Below are 24,137 nucleotides of genomic sequence, written 5' to 3' on the forward strand. Positions count from 1 at the left end.
GCACATAGTAGAGCATGTAGCACATGACATGCAGCACAGGGCACGTGGCACATGGTGCAGCATGGAGCACATCGCATGAAGTGCACAGCAGGCGGCACAAGGCGTGAGGTACGTGGCACACGGCACACAGCACATGGCATGTGGCTCACAGCACACGGGTCGTGGTACAGCACACTGGCACACGGCATGCAGCATGCAGCACATGGCAGAGCACATAGCACATGGCACAGAGCACAAGGCATGCATGTACGACAGGGAGCACGCAGCACACGACATAACACGTGGCATGGGACATGGCACACAGCACAGCGCATGGGCACATAGCCCCTGGCATGTGGCACATGGCGCGTGGCACACAGCACGCGGCACGGGGTGCGCGTCACACGGCACGCGGCACGCGGCTCTCGGCAGAGGCAATGTGCAGGGCAGGGGCAGGAGCAAAGCGCCAGCGCTGCCTCCGCTGCCGTGGCCTGGATTTCGGGGCCGCGGCACAGCGGGATGGACGGTGGATCCACACAACTTGAAAGCGGCGGCTGCTCAAAGGCGCCTCGGCTCGAAAGCGCCGGCGCTGCCCTGCGAGCTGTCAGTCACGAATCCCCCTAAATATAGGTGCAGGCGGGGACGGGGCCACGTTCAGCTCTCGCCTGACGCTGGGCAGCACAGTGAGGGGCACAAGAGGACACGGACAGCACCACAACTGCTGCCTGTCCCTTTGCTCGAACCACACAGATCGCCCGGAGAGAGGTTTGGTGTCAGCACCCAGAGAGCACATAGCACGAACACAAGGCTGGTCGCTTTATTGGGGGGGCCCCACACACCGGGGGGGGGGTGTCATGCAGCCTCCAAATAATGTCACAGCAACAGACAAGCAGGGACTGAGAGGACCACAGGGACAACAGGGACCAAGCGGAAACAGGCAGGGTGGTGCTGAGCACCGGGAGTGGGCAATGCCGGCCAGGGAGTCCTGCACCAGGGCACCGGGGCTGTCCCCATATCCCCATAGCCAGCGGGGACACGCTGCTGGCCCCCAGTGTGCCCCCTGGCCCGGCGAGGAGGGGGCTAAAGCAGGTCTGGGGCATGGTGGGGACCCTGTCAGACCCCACACCACGCTGGGGGGGGCTCACTGAGGTGAGCTGAGGTTGGAGTCAGGGGTCTCTGAGCGGGGGCAACGGGGGGGGAAGGCCTTGTAGCTGTAGTATTCCACAACCTGCTTGGGCACCTCCGCCAGCACGCACTTGGCCAAGGCTGTTGGAGATGCCTGTGAGATAGGGGATACCAGGGACATGGGTGAGCCAGGGGCACCACAGCTCCCACTCGCCCCGGTGTGCAGAGCAGCATCCACGGCTCGCTGTGCCGTGATGCTTGGTGCTGCCATGGGGATGGGTGGGGATGGGAGGGGATGGAAGAGGCAGGAGGAACCCCAGCGCCCCACTCACGTTCTTGAACTCCCGGAAAGGGACGAACTGGACGATGTCCCGCAGGACGGGCTCTCCCTTTGGGGAGCGCAGGATGCCGTCATCCCCATCCAGGATCTGCATGTCAGTGAAGTCGGCGTTGCCCACCCCAACGATGATGATGGACATGGGCAGGTAGGAGGCGCGGACGATGGCCTCCCGCGTGTCCGCCATGTCCGTCACCACTCCGTCCGTCAGGATCAGCAGGATGAAGTATTGCTGTGGGGAAAGGGAAGCTCTGGAGGGGGGTGCTCAGCCCCACTGCCAGCCCCATGCAGGGGAGCAGGACAAGGGCTTGGCTCTGACGTTGGAGCAGCCACAAGCACAGAGCCAGCGGCTGGGGACACTGGGTACGTACTGAAGCCTCCTTGGTCCTCTCCTCGTTGGCCGCCACACGAGCCACCTTGGAGATAATGGGGGCCACGTTGGTGGGGCCGTAGAGCTGGATTTTGGGCAGGCAGCTCTGATAGGACTCCACAACGCCCTGGATGCCTGCGGGGGAAGCGAGGGATGAGAGGGGATGTGCTCCAGCACAGCAGGGCCATGGGACCGGCCTGTCCAGAGCTGGACTCACCCTCACACTCATCGTTATCGGGGTTGAAGTTGATGGCAAAATCATGGGAGACCTGGAGGGGGAGAGGGAAAGGGGCAGCCAGTGCCCACCCTGGCTCCTGCATGGCCCCACGGGAGCCACAGCCAAGGGTGCAAGGAGGGATAAGCACATCCCTGGGGTCCCACCACACAACCACCCCCTTACCTCGTACTTGGGGGGGATTCTTGCACCAAAGCCCAGAGCTGAGAATTTCTTATCACTGCAAGGGAAGGGGTGTAAGGAGCCCCGGCAATGTCAGCACCGGGGTCACCAGCACCAGGGACCTGCTGGAGCAACCGACCTGTCATAGTCCTGGCAGATCTCTCCCACCGCGACCAGCGCCTTGAGGTACTCGTTGGGCTGGTAGGGGTTGATGTAGTGCAGGGAGCAGCTGTTGCGGGGATCCCCGTTGGAGGCGGTGAAGTCGATGGCCACCTGCAGAGCGGATGGAGGAGAGGGTCCCCGCAAGCTCGGGTGGCTCTGCCAGCCCGGCCCTCCGGCACCGCAGCCCAGCCGGAGCCTGCCCCCTGGTGCTGCAGGACGAGGGATGCTGCTCACCGTGAAGTGGATCTGGCAGCCGCCCATGATGTAGTCCAGGAAGGAGTAGACCCTGTGGATCTTCCATAGGGACCAGCGTCAGCCGGGGCTGCCCCACGGCAGCTGGGTATGGCACAACTCGGCACGGCACAGCCTGCACGCCGGCACTCACCTTCAGGTCCAGCAGCACCACGACTCCCGAGTTCTTGTAGTTGCGCTTCTTGATCTTGTACTTGGGGTTCATGCAGTCCCACTGCACCTGCAGCGCATTGCACCCGTGCTGCCTGTGGCCCCGCAGACCCACGAACATGCACCCACAGCCCCATAACCCCGCAGCCCCAGGGCGCAGCTGCCTTCCTTCACTCTCAGCCAGCTCTGGGGGGGATCCAGTTTTCCCGGAGGAGAACAAGCCCACCATCCATTCCTCAAAAAGAGGGCCAGCAAGAGAACAATCCCAAACCAGGGCAGGTGCCTCCTGGAATGGGATCGGCTGCTCGCACAGAGGGAAGACCCCACAAGCTGTCCCCTCATCTCTGTGCCTACCTTGTTCTCCCCCATCGCCTTCTGCATCTCCTCAAAGGTGGTGAAGAACTCGCCAATGAAGTCGTGTTTGCCGCGTGAGTCGTAGTCCCACACCACGCACTGCGCCGGGACACAGCTCAGCCATGGCTGGGCAGTGCTGGGCTGGGGTGGACCAAGCACCCCACACTGTACCCAGCCCTGGCACTGACCCCCCCACCATTCCAAGTGGTTTGGGGTGCCCAGACACTGGGTACATGTGCCCCAGGAACGGGGGTCCCCATTGCCCTTCCTCACCCTCAGCTTCCTCTTCTCCTCACAGCTGCAGAGCGAGTTAAGAGAGACCTTGAAGGGCTCCCATATGGGGCTCAGGTTGTTCTTCACCACCTGTGAGGCAAGGGGCTCAGTGGGGCTGGGCAGTGGCTGTAGGCTGACCATGGGTTGGGTGCTGCCCAGCCTCACCTCCGTGCGATACACGAGCTGCTCGCTGCGGTCGTCGTCGATGCGGTAGATCTCCAGGAAGGGATCCGACTTGCTGAAGAGGTCCTGGAGGAGGGAGCATGGGGTAGAGCCCGTGCTGTGCCCTGCCCACCCTGCTCCCTGCTGTGGGACACGGCTCACCTTGTCATCCAGCTTCTTGGCCCGGAAGGCGAGCTCCACGTACCCGTTGTTCCCCGAGATCTCCTCCGAGATCACCTGCGAGGAGAGGCAGCCACAGGATGCTCAGGGCCTTTGTCCCCCTGCCCTCCCTGCCTGCAGGGCCAGGGTGCTACCCAGCAGGGGACACGGTGCCATCTGCATGCCCTGGCACGGTGGGCACCCCCAGGGTGACAAACAAACATCAGTGGGACCCTGAGCCCTCCCCATCCCTGAGAGCCTGGTGGGCTGTGGGGCTGGATGGCAGCTGGAAAAGGAGGAGGGACACTGGGGACCTCCCATATGCCCCAGCTTGGGGTCACCCTCTCTAACTCAGTATCACCCCACTGACCCAGCTCAGTGCCATCCCAGCACCCTTGTCCAGTGCCACCCATGCGCCCCGTTCTGGTGCCACCCCAGGGTGCCAGCTTGGTGCCACCCATGCATCCCATGGTGCCGCTCACCGTGATGGTGGACTTGCCCGCGAACTTGCCGTACTTGAGGAACAGCGGCTTCGTCACCCTCTTCTGCGCCACGATCTGCAAAAGCCGAGGGATCGGGTTGGGGACACCACCAATGCGTGTCCCTGGGGTGGGGGCCGCCAGCTCACCTGCCCCACGGTGCACTCCATGCCCCCCAGGAAGTCATCGTCGTGCGTGCCCACGCCGGCGTGCCCGTGGCTGTCGTACACCTCAAACCGCAGCTTCTGCACCTCCTCGAAGTAGTAATCCACCGTGAAGATCTTGGCGAACACGGGGTTCAGGTTGCTTTTGATGACCTCGCTGCGGTCCACCTGCACGCAGGGAGCTCGGATGGGGGGCAGCGGGGACACAGCCCGGCTCAGAGATGGATCTGGGGCCACAGGAGCTGCCCGAGGCCTTGGGATGTCAGAGCTCATCCAGGGCCAGGGTTAGCTCAGGGATGCAGACACAGGGGAAGCCGGCCAGCTGCCGGGAAGGACCAGCCTTGCGCATCCACCGGTTTCCATACAAACAGCATTCGGAGGCAGCCCTGTTTTTGGCTCAGGCAGGGATGCGAGCGCCCTGCCAGGTCTCAGGTTCTGAAGCACTGCTCCCTTCAGGAACCAGGGCAAACCCCGTGGTCAGCTCAAGGGGATGCTCTGCCTCGGGACCGCAGTCTGCCAGAGCTCCAGCCAAGTGGGAGCAATGAGTTGGTGCCCAGGACAAGCCCCTGTGCTCCTACCCTGGGCTGGCCAAGGGCGGGGGTACCAGTCACCGGTCACCATGGCCGTGGCAGGCGGGGGGGTGCTCAGCATCTCTGGCTGTGCTGGCACCAAGCACTGAGCGCCTTCCAGGAGCCTCCCGCACATCCCATCCCTGCAGCGCTGACTCAACGGGACACATCCTGGCCAGGGCACCTCGCCAGCCTCCGTCCCCTGCCCACCACCTGCCTGGAACAGCAGCATCTGCTGAACCCACACCATCCGGACCCCATGGGCACCCTCCGAGGTGGGGTGGCCAAGGTACAGCAGGTCCAATCCGTGCAGCACTGTGCCTACAGCCCCATCACGGGGCTTTGGGTCACCTCAGCCCCTCTGGTGCCAGCCCCTCTAGCGTGTCCAGGGCTGTGTGCATGTGTGGAACATGGCATGGCACACACACAGCGTGGTGCATAGGGCGCAGCTGGCTCGGCACGGCACAGCCTGGCACGGGGCCCCTTGCAGCCCACCCTGGCTTCAGCTCTGGCTCCGTCGAGCAGAGTCAATTACACGCAGAGGGATTTAGCGCTCAATCTGCCGGCTGAGCAGCGGCGATTAGCAAGCGTGGAGCTGTCAGTGCCAGCATGGAGCTAATCCGTGGGGAGCGATGGGAAGGAGCCATCCCAGCCCCAGCGCCAACACCAGCCCCACTGCCAGGACCCCACAGTGCAGTGCAGTGAGGGGCACACGGCTGTAGGGCCAGCCCTGACCCCATTCCGAGCTCCCTGTCCTGGTCCCGAGCACGGTGAGACCAGCCCAGGGGTGGCCAAGGTATCCCAGAGCTTTACCCTGACCGAGATGCCTGCACTGTCCCCATGCACTGTGATGGTCCCACAGTGCCCTGCCCTGCCCCGTGAGCCTCCCTGCACCTTGCACCCTGCTCCCTGCACCCGGCACTGTCAGCTTTGCACCTTGCATCCAGCATCCGCTGTGTGCACCCTGCTCCCCACCATCTCCTGCACCCTGCACCCTGCTTCAAGCCCTGCACCGTGCTCTGAACCCCGCACCCTGCTCTCCATCTCCTGCACCCTGCTCCAAACCCTGCACCCTGCCCTCCATCTCCTGCACCTTGCACCTTGCCCCATTCTGTACAATCTCCTGCACCTTGCTCTGCACCCTGTTCACCATTTCTTGCACCCTGCCCTGCCCCCTGCACCGTTCTCCACCGTCTCCTGCACCCTGCACCCTGTCCTCCACCAGCTCCTGCCCCTTGCATCCTGCTCTGTACCCTGAACCCTGCTCTGTACCCCGAATCCTGCTCTGTACCCTGAACCCTGCTCTCCATCATCTCCTGCACCCACCACACCAGCTCCTGCCCCACCTGCAGCCCTATGGGCATCGCAGCCACTCTGGAGCTGCTCCAGGGACAGCACCACCACATCTGTTCCCGTCCCAGTGACACAAACCCTGCGTCCAGCACCCTTGCAAGTCCCCAATGACAGCCAGCCCCTGCCCCGCTGCAGTGGGTGCTGGCTGAGCCCCCTACCCTCCTACCTCTGTCCACTGTCCCTGGGACTGCATCAGCAGCAGGACGCAGGGGTCGGACTTGTTGAGCGTGTCACGGTCCAGGAGGTGCTTGCAGCTCACCCGCAGCTCCACCTTGGAGAGCACGGCCAGCGAGGCCTGTGGGGACGGCTCGTGCGCCTCACCCACGGTGCCCATGGGGCGCTGGGGGGCCGGGCGAGATGGGGGGCAGGCGGCTCCGTGGGAGAAGGGCATGTGGGGGGCAATGGGGCGGCTGCTGCCTTTGCTGCTCTCAGGGAGCCGTGCAGGCACCCGTCATGCCCGGGGCACGCTGCCCCACAGTGCCAGGCGTGTGGGGTCTGGCAGGTCCCTGGCGCGTCGGTGGGATGTTCTGGCGTGTGGAGGGGACCGTGTTTGAAGTGGGGTGCTGGTTCCAGTCCCAGTGGCTCCACGGAACCCTGCAAGACATGAAAGCACAACGAGGTGAGCTGGAGCTGGGTCACCCTTCGTGATGCTGCCCTGTACCCCCAAGCACCAGCCTGCCCCATGGGTGCTGCTGTGCCCCTGGTCACCCAACAGCACCCTGGGCTGAGCAGGAGTCCTGTGGAGCCATACCTAGCTCTGCCCCAGCCCCACTGAGGTGCAGGATGAGCACCCAAGTTGTGAGGCTGTGCAGGACTGGGGGTGACCACCCCGGTGCTGGGGAGCACAAACCCCCCTCCAGTCCCTGCAGGCAGTGGTGACACCAGATCCTTGTCCATGCTGCTGGGCGACGCTGGCAGTGCTGGCCACGTCCTGCTGCACCAGACAGGGCTCTTGGCACTTGGGTTATGGGGGGACTTCTCCCGTGCTGGGGACGGGGGCCACCCTGCACATCGATGCTGGTGATGCTCAGCCAAGTGATGCTGCCGTGAGGGGTCGTCAAGAGGCTCTGCCAGCCCCAGCACCCTGGGGCTGCCTGGCTTGGGCAGGGTCTGGGGCAGAGCTGCCCTCCTGCCATGCCCTAGCACGCCCAGCTCAGCCAAAGCTTCCCAGTGAAGCCACGCACGGCACAGGCAACCCAGCACATGGCTCTGGTGCCCCAGCTCCGGAGGGTACCGTCCTCTTCCCCAGGACCACAGGCACCCCTTGGCTACCCCCAGTGGAGAGGGCACCGGATCCCACCCTGCCCGGCCGAACCCCCTCACCTGGGTGCTGGTGCCTTGGGCTCTGCACGGGTCTGGGGTCGGTGTGCCAGCCGGAGCCGGTGTGCCAGCCGGAGCTGCCGCCGCTGCCACCTCCACACAACTGACTCAAGCTGCAGCTCGGGAGCGAAGCCCTAAGAGGGAGATGACAAGCTCCGTTAACTGCCTCGCTGCCGGCTCCGGCGCAGAGCCCACCAGCAGGCTCTGTGGCTCAGAGGGGTACCCCGGCACCAGAGGCCGTGCCAGGACAGATGCTCCCGCTCCAGGCGAGCCCCCAATACACAGCCCACACTTCCAGCACCCCACAGCCCCTCGCCCTCCACAGCTGCTCCCCAGGGCCCATCCTGGGTGCAGCCCCACACACAAACAGCCCAGTGCAAGGATGGGGAGCCCCAAACCACTGGGTGCACTCCCCACGTGCTGGAGCATCCAGACCCACACCCCATGCCCCGGCACCCCTCCCAGCACCCCAGAGCCGTGGTGCTGCCAGCTCGGCTTTATGAAATATGATATAATTAGCCCATATTTGGAGGGATTAAAATGCAGATAGGGCTAATGAGCATGAGGGCCCTGGGCTTTGGGAGCTAATCCCCAGCCTGCATGGCAGAAAGAGGCCACCCTGCTTCCCTGCAGCCCCATGGCGCAGCCAGGGAGGGACTGGGCAAAGAGAGGCTCATGCTGGGCAGACCTTGCCAGGGTGTTGGAGCACCCTCAGGTTCATCCAGCTCTGCTGGGGTCCCTGCACTGGAGCACTTCATCGCTTCAGAGCCTCCTTTCTGTCTCCGACCTGCTGATGAGAATGAATGATTCCATTACCTCAGCACTCGCAGGGCAGCCAGGCTGTGGAACAGCCCCAGAACTGGTCAGTCAGCAAACAGGAGCTCCCTGGAGCAAGACCGACCCCACAACCCTGCCCGTGACCCAACCACCCCCTGCCCTGCAGCACACAGTGCCCAGGAGCCCCACAACACCCATGAGGACAGGCCAGAAGACCCAGACCTTTCTACATGGCAGGGCTGGGCTCCTCTTCAATGCCATCAAGGTATTTCCCTGAAGAACTGGCTTAAAGATTCAGATAAAGAGAAGCCAGGGCAAGGCTAGAGGCAGGGTTAGGCTGGCTATGGATGCAGCACATCTCTACCCTCCCCAAGCACTGTAAGACCGGGGTGAGGCTTGTGGGGCAAGTGACTGCTGAGCCCTCAGGGGTGACACCCACCAACTGCTCTGCCTTACACACAACTGCACACAGAGCTGCGGACACCATCAAATCTGAAGTGATTTAATCTCACCAGGGAGGTGGGTTCCCCCCAAAATCCCCTCTCACAGTGCTCCATGGGGGCAGACCCACACTGAGGGGGGGGAGGGAGGGAGCACAGGCTGCAGCCCTGCAGACAGAGCAGAGCCCTCCCTGCAGGGTGCTGGTTCCACTCCCTTCCAGGGAAGTTGGGAGTCTCATCACCACAATCCGCACCAGGCACACACACCCGCTGCAGAGCGGGGTGGCTCTGTTCCATACGTTTGCTCTGAAAAGACAGCACACTCGTGTTTCCACATTTTTTATTGACAGCTCATTTCTTCTTCTCCACATCCTGCTCAGCCGCCTCTTTGGCGCGTTTTGCGCGGATGCCGAAGAGCCGGGCATTGGCTCGAGCCATGCGCAGGCTGGCGAAAGCCTTGAAGTTCTTTTCATCTTCCGAGATAACACGAGCCTTCTCCCGCTTGAAAACCTGGTGGAGAGAGCACAGACAGTCAGGCTGCACACCAGAGCCTCCCAGGGACCGCGTTCAAAGCTCAACACAATTAATCTCGCTCTGTTTCCATCACTCGCTCCGTGGTGCTGTGAACAGAGCACTTGTGCCATCTACAGGCCCTGCCCTCAGCATCACTCAGTCAGGCACCCCATTTCAACCCATTCCTGATTTGCCAAAACATACCAGGGAGAAAAACCCCACCAAACAAGCCCAACATGGGATCTGAGTCAGGTGTGTGGTGCTAACACACACCAACAGCGCCTTTTGGAAGCAGCAGGGGTTTGAGACAAGCGCTGACTACACGTGATTATTTCCAACCAACGCATCTGAACCCCTGACACTGAAGCTCTTCTCCAGAACACGATTTAAGGACCTTCTCATCTGGTTAAGTTTAGCAGAGCTCCAACTAATTAGTTCTTCGCAGTCTGCTTTGCAACAGGGAGGAAATAAACAGACCGAAGTACTTGTGGCAAAAGACAAGGATGAGGTTGACCTGTTGCTTCTTTTCTCTGCCCCAAGACGGGAAGTGTCTGGAGACAGCAACACTGAGCTGCTGAACAGCAGGAGAATCCTCTCCATAGAGCTCAAGTCTCAATTATCACACAGAAAACATGATTTAGCCACACTTACATTCTTGATCGGCATAACCGGTCCAGTCAGCTGAGTTGCCATCTTGAGTTCCTCAGCCTGTGGAACAAGAGGACAAAACCCATCACGGAAAAAGCAGCATTTAAAACTCCTTGGGCTGGCAGCTGGGTTAGAAGCGTGCACTGAGCACCGGTACCCAGCTCAATGCACTGCTAACAACTCTGACCGGAGATTTAACACTGACTCATAACAACTTCAGCATTTCAGGCACAGCCGTGCCGCATCGACAATCCGTGCTCTGCCTGGCTATCCATCAGCCCGGATCTGCCCAAAGGGGCAGTGGCCTTCTGATGTCCTGCCAGCTGGAAAAACATTGACATCCAGTGTGCCTGTTTTAGTTTGATACCCAGTATGTTCTGCAGCAATTCCTCCTAAGGATAAGTCCAGCTACTTGTAAGAGCGTGCCGTGAAACAAAAATGATTCAAGTTTTGTTTTAGATAGCTGATTTTAAGTAAAGACACTTGGAACAGTATTTCAGCATCTACCTACTGGCAAAGGAGCTTCATGCCCTTCCTCCCGTTTCAAAAAGCCTCCTGAGCGTGGTGGGCTCTGCTGTGGGTGACTGGCTCAAAACTGACTCTCCAGAAGATTGAGCACGCCACCGTTTCCCATGGCAAACACATACCATAGGCAAAGCCAAGGGACCAATCATATTCTGCATCTTGGTGGGATTTTAATGAAAAGCACTTTTGTGAGTTAACAGCAACAACCTCCTAAACACTTTCCTGCACATGGCCTTCGCTGAACTACTCTACTGAAGAGTTTGCCCTTGCTTTCCTCTCCCTTTCCAAGGCAGACCAGAACTTCATGCAGACTTTTCAGCTACTCTATTTAGCATCATACTCTGAAAAGATTACTCAAGTGGTCAGGCCCCACGTCTGAGGGCTTCCTTCAGCACCCTGGCAGTCCCTAGTTCAACAAACACTGCCTGACCACACAGCACTGGGATGGGCAGACTGACAATCAGGAACAGACCCTGGGAAACTGTGGACCAGATGACCTTTGAAGGCTCCTTCCAACCAAAACTGTTCTGTGATTCTAAACATCTGTAGCAGCCAACTACTTACAGAGCTGTCTCCCTTCTTCGGCATAGCCGGCTTCCTTGGGAAGAGGATAAGCTTGGAGTGGTACTCCTTCAGCCTCTGCACGTTGGCTTGCAGGGACTCCGTGGACTTGTTACGTCGCCGGGGATCCACAGAGATTCCAATAGTCCGGGCGAACTTTTTGTTGATGCCAGCGAGCTGAAGAGAGAGCAGAGTGTGTGGTGTCAGCATCTGACAAGCCCCAGTGCCACTGCCGGGACCCGCTCTGGTCATTAACCAGGGAATCATTCAGGTGTGGTCATCAGGGCTGCAGAGCATGGAGAACCACATCTAACCAAGCATCCTATTGGCAGTGTGAGGGTGAGGAACAGGGATCCACGTGTCACGGGCAACAGGGTGTCTGTGTTTTAGTGCTGAGAACGTTCCACTGAATTTACAGTGGTTTTTGCAGTGGGATTTCCTTAGGAGAGCAAAGCACAACCCCACGTAATCACAAGGGGGACGTTTAAACTCTGATACACGCAAGACAGGTATTTATCAAGTCACTGCCCAGATAGTTCTGGTTCACCTCATACAGTAATCTCCAGTAAATAAGTATTTTTTTGTAACCCGCTTAAGCAGGAAATAACTTCATCTTCTGTTTAAAGACAAACATCTGCATATCGTTTTGTATTCCACCACTATCCAAAAATTAAAGAAAAAGTAATGAAGCATCTGACATCCAGAAAAACTTTACTGTTTCAATGCACTAATTTCACTGTTAAAAATGTTTTAATTAAATGCTAAATAACACACAAGAGGCAGCTGCAGGCTGCCAGCAAGCCCTGGTGATTATTTCTGACCACTGCGAGGAGATACATGGGTGGGAGTTCCACAATCCACCTTTAACTGCTCATCGGCTCAGCGCATCTGGGAAGGTCACAGGAAAAGTTCCTGAATCCCACAGGATTTACAGTGTTCCTAAACCAACTCATAGCTACTGCACGAAAAATGGTCTCATGCATGTGAAACTATGGTGCACAGGTCCCTGTCCTGGCAACACTACCTCCTTGAAGTAAGTTGAACATGGTTTATTCTGTCCGCAACAGGAACAGGTTCATGTTGGGTTAACATTTTTGGGATTAGCAGAAACATGTTTCAAAATAACAAAAGAAATTAATGAAGAGGCTTTTAGCTTTTCACTCCCTGAAAGAAGCTGAGGAGACTCAATGAAGGCTCTTCCAGAGCCTTCAGAAAAGGACTTTAACAGTGTGACCAGGCAAAAGGACATTTCACTCTGACATACACTGCAACGCCACCCCCTGGTTAAAGGAAAGGCAAGACCAGTGTTTTCTGTGCCCCTGTAGAGCAGCAACTCTCCATGTCTCCCATAGCTGAGCCAGTGCCACCAAATACTGACAGCTTGGCACATGTTCTATATATGGAAGAACAGGCCAAGACAAGAAGCTTCAGCATCGAGTGAATTTGACTGGGTTGGGATCAGCGTGCTATACTTACCTTAAGCTCTTCCAGGCTGAAGCCTCTGCCAGCACGGACTTTTTTGTGGTACCTGATCGTAGGGCACCTCACTATAGGCCGAATGGGCCCAGCCACAGGACGGGGAGCGATGCGCCGAGCCCTTGCCTGGCGGGCCTTCCTCCTGGAATGTGAAACAGGACGGGGATGAGAAACACAAATCAAGGTATCACAGAATGGTTTGTGTTGGAAGGGAGCTTAAAGCTCCTCCAGCTCCAACCCCTGCCACGGGCAGGGACACCTCCCACCAGAGCAGCTTGCTCCAAGCCCCTGTGCCCAACCTGGCCTTGAACACTGCCAGGGATGGGGCAGCCACAGCTTCTCTGGGCACCCTGTGCCAGTGCCTCAGCACCCTCACAGGGAAGAGCTTCTGCCTTAGAGCTCAGCTCAGTCTCCCCTCTGGCAGGTTAAAGCCATTCCCCCTTACCCATGTCCACCTGCCCTTGTCAAAAGCCCCTTCCCGGTTTTCTTATCAGCCCATTCAGGCACTGAAAGCTGCTCTAAAGTCTCTCTAGAATCTTCTCCAGGTTGAACTACCCCAGCTCCTTCAACGTGCCTTCACAAGAGAGCTGCTCCACCCCTTGGCTCATCTTTATCGCCTCCTCTCTCAGCGCTGCCAGCTGATAAGCCCTGCAGGGAAGGCTCCTGCCATACAGGAATCTCTCAGACACAAACGCATCGCTATTCTGGCTCCTGGATGCTTCTATAGAACAGCTGCAGTCATCAGACACAAAAGGGTTCAAGGGAATCATCAATGTCGTACAGCGATTCCGGAGATGTCTCATCACTTGACTGCAGCCGGAACGGCCTGACCCTGACCAAAGCCACCCCGCACCAAAGCAGCAACCCCAGCTCTCCAGCACGTAACCTCGGGGCAACACCCGGAAAGAGCCACGCAGCTCTCCAGCCTCCCAAGCAGCCCCACACGAGGCACAGCCCCCCCAGGCCCCGCCGTGCCTCACCTGCGGATCTTGCGGGCGGGCTGGTTGAACCATGTGGCCACTCGCCGCTGCCAGTCCTTGTGGAAGTGGGGCTTCAGGATCATGCCATTGCGGCTGGGCGCCATGGCTGCTGCGGCCTGCGGACACGGGCACGTCTAAAAGCGGAGCACACCCCCCCGGCCCCGGGACAAGTCCGGAGCGCCCCAAGCCCCCACCACCCCGCCCGGGGCAAGGCCCCATGTCCAGGACCGGAGCCTCCTCCGGGCCCAGCCGGTGCATCCCGCAGAACCGCGCAGGGCTCCGGTGCACATCGCGGCCCGGCGCTGAGCCGCGGATGGCGGCGGATGGCGGCGGATGCAGTCCCCGATGGCCGCAGCTCCCCACTCACCTCCCGCTGCCGTTAATGGCCGACCGGAAAAGGAAGGCAGGAAGCCGCACACGCCGGAAGTGCGGAGGAGGGCGGAAGCGGAAGCGCCTGGCGGCGGCTTCACTGCGCCCGTAGTAAACGTGGCGGCGGCTTAAAGGGCCCGCGCCCCAGCAGGGCTCGGACACAGCGACCAGGCTGGGGAGGGGTCGGGGGCCCCACGCACCGTGTCCTGCAGCAGCCGAGGAGCTGTGGCAGCCGCCACAGAGCATGGCCACAGCGGCTGCACAGTGGCAGCCACCGAGCATCCTGCGCTGTCCCCCGAAACATCCCCATGTCCCACCACTAGAGCCATCATCCCGTGAATCCACTTGGCAAAGACTTAAAAAGTCCTCACAAAAATATCAAACACCAATTGACGTTTCATCTGCTGATGAAAAAGCAAATTCAAAGGATGAACTTGTGAAGAAACAAATAGGTTTGGAATTAAAACATACAGGCAGCAACATCCCAAGTGTAGGAAGGCAAAGGAAATGATCCCCACCAGCAGGGGGTCCAGAGGGAAGGCTCAAGGGTTGGTGGTGGCAGGTGGCTCCATGATGGGGCAGGGAAGAGGACACCTTGAAGAACACCCTCCTGTCAACACTGGGCTCTGCACATACGTTTTCCTCAATCTCTGCTTGCAAGACACATGCTATGAAAACTGAATACGAGCTACTGGCCAGGGAGAAGAAACCCCCTGTCCTGTGCAACTCTGTAGCTGTAATAAGCTTTCTATGTGCCAAAACACGTTATCATCTTGACATATTCTACAAGCACATCAGCACATTATAGACAGTTTATTCTAGTGAAGTCTGTTTTTCAGCTTCTATTTTAATGTTCAGCAGCAACAGTGATCAAAGGTGACAGCAGAGTCACACAGCAACTACACCCCCTCAGCTATGTTGGGGTTTCACTATATGACTGTCCTGGCGCTGAAGGGACAGCCCTGCACTCCTGCCATGCACCACAGCACAGCTAGAGGTGGCTTATAAAGACTCCACGGGATCTTTTTCACCCTTAAGACCATGTACATCACTGCTGTGTACAAGAAATCTTTCCAGTGGATTAGACTTACCCGACTCCTAATCACTACTACCCTGCTGAGAATCAATTTCAAAGTTCTAAGGAGCTCTCCTTCCTGCAGTAAAAGCTCATTAAAAGAGCCAACATAGCCAATTTTTTTGGTTAACAGCAGCACAGAGATTCCCTATTCAGTATCTTTAATTCTGGAAAAGGGAAAAGGTCTGTGTCCAAAATAAGCCTCTCAAGTCCTCCCATTCCACATCACGAGTGGGCTTCATACTGGTCTCAGACGTGGTTCCTCCTCCTCCTCATGGTTGGGTGGCTGCTGGGGCATTTCTTCATCTCTTGTCTCTTGCTTGTCTCTCTCTGCTTGAAGCCAGCTCTGAGGAGCTATCATTTTCTTTGGCCCGTAGGGTGGAGGCCCAATTAAGGCTTCAATGTCATCATAATTTATCACTTCTTTCTCCAGGAGGGCATTAGACAGCTAGAAAGAGTAAACAAGATATAATGAGGCACAGGGGTTTGAAAAACAGTCTCTGAACTGATCTGAACTCTCCCTGCCAGCTCAACAAAGATCTTAGTATCTGAACCCTGACTACCACAGCACAGACGGTGGGACCCCAGAGCCTGCAGAAGCCACCTTAGTTCTCCACCTTTCACAAAAGCATATTTGTCCAGGAATACAGAGCATGACTGAAGGCAATAAAACAAGTTCTAGGGAATGATTTCTCAAGTCAGAACTCCAGGAATAACTGAAGACAAGCCCTTCCTGCCACTGTCACTGCACCTATGGACCGGCCTAAGATGCAAAGTAGCAGCGCATGAGACCGTGGTCAGACCTGCTTCCCTCCAATGCACACACAGTGACAACAAAGAGCTGTCTGTTCCTGCAGGCGTGGGCTGAAGGTCATCAGAAGTTCCTCTCCAGCAAAGCTGAATGCTCTGGCCCCTCTGCCAGCAGAAGGGCTGCACTTGAGCAGCAGGTGGTTGTCAAACGTGGAACTGCTAAACCCTGCTGACAAGATGCGATACACTGGCCTGGCAACTGAAATGTTCACCCTGTAGATACTTTGGCTTAACTTAAAAGTTTTATTGTGATGAGCCTGTAGCAAACATCTGACTGCTGTTAAATGAAAGCAACAGAAGAGAAGAAGCCTGCAGAGAAGAGACCCCTCTAACAAGGCTTGCCTTCAGAGTTCTCCCTGGGCACTGTCCTGTGGACAGGGCTGAGATATGGCCAACAGCAGGGTGCCTAAGCAAGACTGCTCTGGCTACCTTACTACACACAGAAGGTCTGCAGTTGTGTAGCTGAAGGGGTTTTTGCTGTTGTCATTGTTCTTGTTTGTTTAAAAAGAAGATTTAAATAAAACAATTGCTTTATTTGCAAAACATGCAACACTGAGTTGACTGCTGGTTATTTTGGATGTCATGGGCCAGACTTCTGAAGGAAAGATCAAGTAGATACACAGGGTGCTGTGACCCAAGTGTGGCTCAGCCCAGAGCAATGGGTACAGAGCTCCTGCTGAGGTGGTGGGGACATGCCAATGTGACTGGTGAGGGGACTGTCAGGACAGAGGGGAGGAGGCAAATAAGGATTCCTTGTTATACCAGGTATCAAGGAGGTGGCAGGTGAAAACTGCTTGGAGTCCCCAGAAAGCATGAACCAACACCAGTCATCCAAGGTGACAGGTCCTATATTCTCTTCATCAAAGCCAGAAACAGCCCACTCGGTTCCTGTGCACGTACAGGACCTGGAAGGATGAGCTGTTCCTGCATTTGCGGGCTTCACAAGAACAGTCAGTCTGCTCTACAGGAAATTACACTGCAAAGAGGCTAGCAGAGAAGTGCAGGTGAGGGGGACAGATTCCAGCAGTGATCACTTCCACAGAGCACTCCTACTCCTCTATCCTGCAAATACCAGCTGGTGTCTGGAGGCAGACTACTTGCTGTTGGAAGAGCACACATTCCTCCCTGCACCTGCTCCTGATCTGGGGCGTCTGCAGTACTTGCTTGTTCACACCATGAGCCCCAGCATTCCCTCTACAAGACTTTGTAGGACCACAGAGACACTGCAACAGCTGAGCTTGAGAGCACAGAAAGTAGCAAGGCAAAGAAGTAACAGGTGAAAAAACCAAAACCACCCTTCCCCTCCCTCCCCTCCAACTTACTATTTGTAGCTTGTCCCTGTTCTCCAGTAAGAGCTTTTCTGTGCGCCTGTAAGCCTGAGCCACCAGGACTTTTGCTTCCTAGAAGACAGTAAAAAGGAAAGAGACATTTGGAGTGCAACAAACACAACGTAGATAACTGAGGGACAGAATCTGCAGACTGAGACAGGCAGAAAGTGGTTCCCATCAACAGAAAATACAGACAAACCATGTGAAAAGCAGACAGAGGAATATTCAGGATAAGGAACAGTGAACTCCTGCACTAGCAGAACTCCCCAGTAGAGTCCCAGATGGTGGGAAACGCAGTGTAATTAAGGAGGCTGTCTGGTAGCAAAAGATGCAGCTCAGCACAAATCCCAGGGAAACAAACTCACTAGAAATTCACTCCCCAATGGCTAACAGAAAAACATGAACTGTTTGGGTGCAAGTTTTTTTTTCACCGAGCTGCAGAAGTGAAGAACAAAACCAGGAATGTGTAAACAAGGGTGGCCTTACATGGTCCATCATCTGCTGAAGTCCCTGGCTGAAAGGGCGCCGACCAATTCCAGGTGCACTATCGAGGTCTGGGAAGGAGACCTGCCCAATGCTGGGTACCATTCCATACTGCTTCACCATGGAGTAGGCTATCTTGGTCACTTTCTTCAGATCATCCTGTGCTCCTGGGCAAGAGAGACCAGACACAGTGCCTACCAGCTCTGAACTGAGTGCAAGCGAATCACATCCCCCACAAACACACATTCTGCTAGTCAAGAGACCAGAGGTCCCACAGGAGACCATGGATGTGAACACCCCACCTGCTGATGGACCTTTCTACATGTACTGCAGGACCCATGTGTGACTGAGTGAATCTACTGGAAACTAGCTTATGTGGAGTGCTTACCTGTTGCTGCTACCCCATTTGGATGTAACTAGCTGGAAACATGGCACAGAAAGCTCTAGGCCCTCCCATGAGTGGACGGTCTCCCTAGCCTTAGGCTTTGGAACAAGTTTAAGACAACACAGTGGCAACCAACAAGAGACGTCCATGCTCACAAATTCAGGCCCAAGATCAAATCATGCAATCTGACATTTCTTCTTGGTGTGGGAAAACTTTATCTCTTGCTCAACACACCCTTGGACAGAGCAAGCACAAGTTCAGGATGTCTTAGCACAATCTCCAGGGTCTGTGCCAGGTCTGGCTCCTCACCTGTAGTGACTTTGTTAAAGGTGATGGCCTCGGACACTCTCCCTCCCAGTGCCATACACATCCTCTCCATCAGCTGTTCCTTTGTGAAGAGGTACTGCTCTCTTGGAAGGATCTGAGCAAATCCCAGAGCGGCGTTTGTTCGAGGGGCTATGGAAACCTGCAACACAGAGCAACTCTGTTCAGAGAGCAAAAGAGTTCCCAACTGCAGCAGCAGAAAACGAACAGGAAGAGGTCTGCATTCCCAGTGAAATCTGTGTAAAGCTACGAGACAGGCTGGCCTACAGAGATACCCCAAGGACTGCAGTAGGTTACCATTCCTGTACTGAAGGCTGTGCCTCACAGCTTCAGACATAAGCTTTCTGCCACTTTCTGCTCAAGAAATGGAAAGGAAATCATCCTCAATAGCAAGCCAGTGAAATCCTGAGATTTAGGAGTTGCTTTGGAGAGTATAAGCCAAAGAATTCACTTCACAGTTCCAGAATCACTGAGACTACCTGAAGAAAGACAGGATGCCTTCAGAAAAGTAAGAGCCCTTTCCCATATGCATTAAAAGAGGGTAATTAACAACAGTTCAGCTCATACAATAGGTCATTCAGAATTAATTTGCTGCTGGTGAGGAGCCAAGGAGCTGTCTCCCTTGTCGTTTCCACTCCCTATGTCCTCAGTGTCAAGGCTTTTTGAGGAGATGTGCACGGGAAAGAATACACCCTGGGGTGCCAAAGACAGGCCTTTCCCTGCAGAGAAGGTCTTTTTCAACCAAAATTACTCTGTATTAACCCTTTATTTTGCTGCAGTATTCACAGCTCAAAGCTCAAGGAGGCCAGCAGCAGAATTCAACAGAAACACTAGACAACAACCAGCAAATCTCAGAGAGGAGAAGCCCAAAGGACTTATCTTCACACCCAGTGACAGGCTTCTTTACACATGAGCTGGTAGTGTAGTTACCTTCATCACAGCTTCAGTGTGCTCCAGCAGCCAGCCAACCAGTGCATGGCCTGATTCGTGGAACGCCACAACCTTCCTCTCTTCTGGTGACAGGATCTGACTTCTTTTGGCAGTGCCTATAGGAACACAGACAAGAATTTAATGAGATTGCCAGCAATAGGTGCAACCAGCAGGGCATAATCTTGTGCTCCAGCTAGCGCAGTCTGGGGCTAACTACCAGCAAAAATCACACTGCACTCTTGCATAAGAAGAGGCAGTAAAAAGTGCTTCAGTTACATGCTGTGGAAGAGGTGCTCTCTTCCCCTGCAGCAGAAAGCAACCCAGACCTGAACTGCTTGAAAATACTGGCAGAAACTTTTTCCCCCTTTCCTCCTTACAACAGACTTAATAATTTGACAATTTAACATCTGATTAGATCACAGCTCTAGAACACAAAGCTCTGCTCTGCTCCCAGCTCTGCCAAAAGCATGTCACAGTGTATCTCTGCCCAGGGACAGATCTGCAACAAGTCACCCTACCATTTGGAAAAACAAAACAAAAAACAAACCAACAAAACCCAAAACAGAGACTAGCTATAGTATCATACTGATTTGGCCGTATGGTCTTTCTGTCCCTTAGGCAGAACATGAGAGAAGCAAGATGTTGCATTACATATAAGGTTCTAGTTGAGATTCTTGTGCGTGAGCAGTGTTCAAATCAGCAGAAGACCAAAAGTATATATATAAAAAAAATAATCTTTCTCCAGACCCTGGAAACATCTCTGATTACACATGGCATGCTCCGCATGAGCTTATTCCCAGGCTCCTGAGGACTAGCAAATTAAGCCATAACTCTCATTTAATACTTCCTCCAAAAAGGTGATTTTCAAATGCATTTATTTTCCAACCCAATAATCTGCAACACAGAGTAAGTCCAATAAGGATTAAAACATAAATGCCAAATGGAAGTAAAATTTCTAGCATATAGAAAATATGTTAACTACAGAATACCCTGCGTATCAAGCAGTTATTACACTGCTGCATGTTGAATGCAAAAAGGTACCAGTACTTTAAAGCCAATGTCTCCAACAGTGCCAGGAGCAGCAGGGGGTAGCACAGGCAGACTCAAGAGCAGCATTACACCAAGCTTGCTTCATGTCTCGGAAAACAACATTCTATTAACATTAATTTTTAAACAAAGTTAAGAGCTTTATTAAACCAGGAAACAGCAAAATTAGTGCGGCAGATCTTGTAAAATTACTGCTCAGGGACCCTGGAAACCACTGTGCTCCACAAGGCATGATGGTGATGGAAGAGCAGATTAATTTTCCCAGGGAGGTTATTAATGCTCCATCCCTCGAGGTGTTCAAGACCAGGCTGGACAGAGCCTTGGGTGTGCGAGGTGTCCCTGCCCACAGCAGGGGGGTTAGAACTGGATGATCTTAAGGTTCTTTCCAACCCTAACTATTCTATAACTGCAACAGCCTTGATTTTTATCAGTCAGTCCCTTACCGTGCCTTCAGCAGTGTGTGTGCATGTGCCTGTATGTCACCTTCTGCAGAAAGATGTGTATATATATATATATATATACATACAGACACTTAAATTCTGTAATCATTCCTCTTTCAGCCCACCAAGGAAGGAGGGACTGTACTCTTCTCAACAGCACACACAGTGTGCTTACAAAGATTATTTCTTCTCCTACATAAAGTTCATCTTCAGGCATGAAAGTTTTCTATAGGCCTGTACTTACTGCATTTAGGAGACAACTCAGGAAACAACTCTGGTGCATCTCTGCTGCCCTTACACAGAGGACACAAACTCCACCAAGAAACCAGGCTCTTCTACATCTTCTAAAGACAACCCCTGAAAGCCTCTGTGCACTCAGCAGGTTTCCTCCCTCACTCCCAGGAGACCTGACAACTTACTGACTGCTTTCTGTTCCCAAACTAAAAACACAATGGGGACTACCACAGAGAAAAGTTCTTACTCCTCCCTTACAGCAATACAAAGCTTTAAGGCTGAGAGAGCCTCTGGACTTGCAAAGTTCTCTTTTGATTCCACACCATTTATTAAAACCAGAAGCTTATAATGAAAAGCACAGTAATATTTTCGTTCTTTCAAGAAAAGCTTTTACAGCAACTGAAATGCCCTCCGGATTGTGAAACCCAGAAGCATTCCTATTACATGGCAAGGGTACATTCAATTTACAAGCCTGAAGGGTTGTTTGAGGTCTTTTAGACGTAGTGTACAGAAAATAGCCAGGTCCCAATAACATGAAAGAATCCAATTCTGCAACAAAAAGACTGTAAGGCCTCCTACGCACCACAGAGCCTTGGGGAAGCATGTCAGCTTCTCAGCAGTGAAATTGCTGAAGCCCATGCCCTGCAATGCCCCACCACATTAACCCCCTGTGGCCTTACTTGCTCTTTGTCTCATCTTCCAAGTCTGGGGAACTAAGGCAAGGATGGAGGTCAGAAAGAAAATACAAGTGAACCCCCTAGAAGTTTGGTGCTTTCTCTTCTGCAGACAAGAAATAAAGCACCTCTTTCCCCAGCTTAAGAGGACTTCTGTGTTACTAGAGTCATCTCATTGTTGACTCCTGGGAGCTGCTGGATACAGTCTGGGATTTGTGTGCGACCACAGTCACCAAACCAAATCCCTTGGAGTGCTTTGAAGAGGCAAGTGAAACTGTCAGAGTTTTCCCAAAAATCTCTTAAGTGAGGAATTGTTTAGGCGTTTTCTGATAAAGCAAACACTAAGGACTGAATTCCAGGATCAGGAAATAACTGACCCAGTGCAAACATCCTGTTCCACACGCTCTAAACAAAGCACAGAATGCCTGTCTGTTTGCCCAGGCTCACCCCCTGGTAATGACACTGCAGCTTGGAAGCACTCAAGCGTCTGATTATGAAAGCCACAGCTTGGCTATAGGGCTGCTCACACTGAAACTCACCGGATTCAAATCCCTCAGGTGAAGTCAAGTGCTCTGGGAACTCTTTTTCCCTTCCCTATAATATACTACTACAGGGTAATCTCCAGAGGTTCCTCTGCTGACAATAGCACACTCAACAGGGAAAGGCTGACAGGATGTTCTCAGAGAGAGAACAGTAGTCTACTGTCTTTCAGTTTATTCTGCCAATTCATCAAAGTCTGGGCTTTGAGACCGAACAGAAAAATCTCTGATTTCTTGCTGTTGAGGATGTGTAGCCTATTTGCTATTCATGTTTATGCAGCAGGTGTCCAGAGCAGCAAGAAAAACCCTGAGACACTTCACTCCTTTTCTTCAAAAAACAAACCAAACCCCAACTCTTTTGAAACCAAAAAAGCCATACAGATTGTAATTCCTCTCTTTACTGTTTTACTACTGGCCATCTCCTCTGAGCTACTGGTTGAGGTTGCCTAAAAATTCAGAAGACAAATCCATACGGGGTCTTGTCTGGAGAATTATCTGTGACTGTAAAATCCTAAAACCTTCAGGTCAGCACTACAGGACAAAGCACAGTTAGGACCCATGTGTCTTCCTTGACTACAACCCACTCACTTGAGCCTTCTCTCAAGAAGTATGGCACAGACCAATAAGACTAGAGGGAAATTAAATGCCTGGATCACTTACCTGCAATGACTCTTTCCACAGCATATTCAAAGTTGAAAGTATCAATGGATTTGTGACCTTCTCTAGCAGCATGAAGAGCAGCTTCATTACATATATTCGCTATGTCAGCTCCTATATACAAGAGTTTACAAGAATTACATTGGATTTGTTACATGACAGAGATTGCAGAGGACAGAAGAAGCAAGAACAAATCTGGAGAAGGACCTAAGCAAGTCAACTAGCTTGCACTTTTTTGCTCCCTGGCAGCAAACCTAGCTCACGGTGTTTATGTGGGGTTTGAACAATGCAACTGCTTGGCAATCAAGGCTGCGTTGCCACACAGAGGACAGAGTTCAGTGATCAATAAAGAGGCTAAAGCCAAGGCTGGCTCTCAGTGACGGGAGTAGGCAGTCCGGGCTGGCATGGGCTGCTGTTCACGCAGCGACCGCACAACCTCTGTGTGGAAGAGAAAGAACATCTGTTCTGAGTTTGTGTGTGTGGGTGATGGTGGCGGGGGGCTGCTGAAAGAAGTCACGAAGAGGCAGTGTGCTGGGGCCTGTTAGAGGGGAAACCCAGAAAGAATATTCCAGGAACTCCAAATCAACAGGAACTCCGGAGCCCCTTGCACAGCGCTGTTTCAAACTCCCAGGGACCTACCCTGGAAACAGGCTTAGTTTGTCTGACTGACAAAGTAATTCTATTTATTCCTCCTATCACTTTCCTGGTAATACATATCAGCTTTGAGACTTTTCCCACTGATTTGCAACATCTCAGCCTTGACAACAGCTTGGATTCGGAGCATGAGCAGTGGTTCCTCCCCTTAGGAACTGAGAACCCAGGCATTATAAAAAAGTATTTTCCTATCCCCACACCCTGCTACTCCCAGAAGTTTCAGCAGATTGGAAATAGCCATGAACAATTGCTCATCAGAGCTCATCAGGGAGCTGGTTAGGTTCCCACTATTTCCATAGCGACAGAGGCAGCTTGAAGAAAAAACCCTTTAGACCCAAATAGTTAAAACTAAGCAACCACGAAGCTCCAGCCTGAACTGCAGAACTAGTGCAGAAGCAGACAGAGCAGCCCCACTGGGACAAAGCATGTCATACCACTGAAGCCTGGAGTCAGTTCTGCAAGGTGCTGTGAGTAGAAGCTGGCATCTTGGATCAGTTTGAGGCCCTTCAGGTGCTGCTCGAAGATCTCTTTTCTCTCCTGTAAAGAGCACAGAATACCTGAGCCCAACCAAGTCTTTTCGACGTGGCAGCGTCAGTGCTGTCCCTCCGGAGAGAGCAGGGGAGGAACAGACCTCTGGCAGTGGGGACACGGTGACATTGCCAC

The 24,137-nt window shown here is 54.2% G+C and overlaps 3 protein-coding genes and 1 non-coding gene across 4 annotated transcripts in view; all 4 read right to left on the reverse strand.

Moving 5' to 3' along the window:
* Positions 1-738: 738 nt before the first annotated feature.
* On the reverse strand, positions 739-7,880 carry CPNE7 (copine 7). Its single transcript, XM_062628961.1, has 16 exons — positions 7,609-7,880; positions 6,452-6,879; positions 4,349-4,531; positions 4,203-4,277; positions 3,724-3,798; positions 3,565-3,648; positions 3,400-3,489; positions 3,127-3,225; positions 2,756-2,842; positions 2,605-2,664; positions 2,348-2,481; positions 2,212-2,266; positions 2,029-2,080; positions 1,813-1,946; positions 1,437-1,673; positions 739-1,258 (listed from the first exon to the last, which is right to left on the reverse strand). Exons 2-16 carry the CDS (start codon positions 6,674-6,676, stop codon positions 1,121-1,123), a joined length of 1,728 nt encoding a protein of 575 aa, XP_062484945.1. The 5' UTR covers positions 6,677-6,879; positions 7,609-7,880; the 3' UTR covers positions 739-1,120.
* A 1,265-nt stretch (positions 7,881-9,145) lies between these two features.
* Positions 9,146-13,663, reverse strand: RPL13 (ribosomal protein L13). The gene is made up of 5 exons (XM_062628962.1): positions 13,526-13,663; positions 12,546-12,687; positions 11,073-11,246; positions 9,987-10,043; positions 9,146-9,332 (listed from the first exon to the last, which is right to left on the reverse strand). The coding sequence occupies exons 1-5, from the start codon at positions 13,627-13,629 to the stop codon at positions 9,174-9,176; spliced, it is 636 nt and encodes a 211-aa protein (XP_062484946.1). The 5' UTR covers positions 13,630-13,663; the 3' UTR covers positions 9,146-9,173.
* LOC134168877 (small nucleolar RNA MBII-202) lies at positions 13,269-13,350 on the reverse strand. Its single transcript, XR_009966694.1, has one exon. It is a non-coding gene; the product is annotated as a small nucleolar RNA MBII-202 (small nucleolar RNA).
* A 1,029-nt stretch (positions 13,664-14,692) lies between the features above and the next one.
* SPG7 (SPG7 matrix AAA peptidase subunit, paraplegin) overlaps positions 14,693-24,137 on the reverse strand; it is a 30,688-nt gene continuing 21,243 nt past the window's right edge. The window contains exons 11-17 of the mRNA XM_062628959.1: positions 23,909-24,011; positions 22,824-22,934; positions 19,230-19,345; positions 18,285-18,441; positions 17,594-17,757; positions 17,102-17,179; positions 14,693-15,417 (exon numbers count right to left, since the gene is read on the reverse strand). Coding sequence (XP_062484943.1) covers positions 15,208-15,417; positions 17,102-17,179; positions 17,594-17,757; positions 18,285-18,441; positions 19,230-19,345; positions 22,824-22,934; positions 23,909-24,011 — 939 coding nt within the window. The 3' untranslated portion in view covers positions 14,693-15,207. The remainder of the gene's footprint in view (positions 15,418-17,101; positions 17,180-17,593; positions 17,758-18,284; positions 18,442-19,229; positions 19,346-22,823; positions 22,935-23,908; positions 24,012-24,137) is intronic.

Source organism: Pezoporus occidentalis, unplaced genomic scaffold (genome assembly GCF_034315485.1).
Source record: "Pezoporus occidentalis ecotype Australia unplaced genomic scaffold, CSIRO_AGI_Poc_V1 ctg326, whole genome shotgun sequence".
Lineage (NCBI taxonomy): Eukaryota > Metazoa > Chordata > Aves > Psittaciformes > Psittacidae > Pezoporus > Pezoporus occidentalis.

What these genes read in the sequence shown, in the direction of transcription:
- CPNE7 (XM_062628961.1), bottom strand. Translation starts at nt 6,676, where the DNA reads ATGCCCTTCTCCCACGGAGCCGCCTGCCCCCCATCTCGCCCGGCCCCC. An exon ending in TGGTGCTGCTGGACCTGAAG is followed by an intron (nt 2,665 to 2,755) that starts GTGAGTGCCGGC and finishes TCCCTATGGAAG; the next exon opens with ATCCACAGGGTCTACTCCTT. An exon ending in GAATCCCCCCCAAGTACGAG is followed by an intron (nt 2,081 to 2,211) that starts GTAAGGGGGTGG and finishes CTCCCCCTCCAG; the next exon opens with GTCTCCCATGATTTTGCCAT.
- RPL13 (XM_062628962.1), bottom strand. Translation starts at nt 13,629, where the DNA reads ATGGCGCCCAGCCGCAATGGCATGATCCTGAAGCCCCACTTCCACAAG. An exon ending in TCAGCCTGGAAGAGCTTAAG is followed by an intron (nt 11,247 to 12,545) that starts GTAAGTATAGCA and finishes CTCTCTCTTCAG; the next exon opens with CTCGCTGGCATCAACAAAAA. An exon ending in CGGTTATGCCGATCAAGAAT is followed by an intron (nt 9,333 to 9,986) that starts GTAAGTGTGGCT and finishes TCTCTCCACCAG; the next exon opens with GTTTTCAAGCGGGAGAAGGC.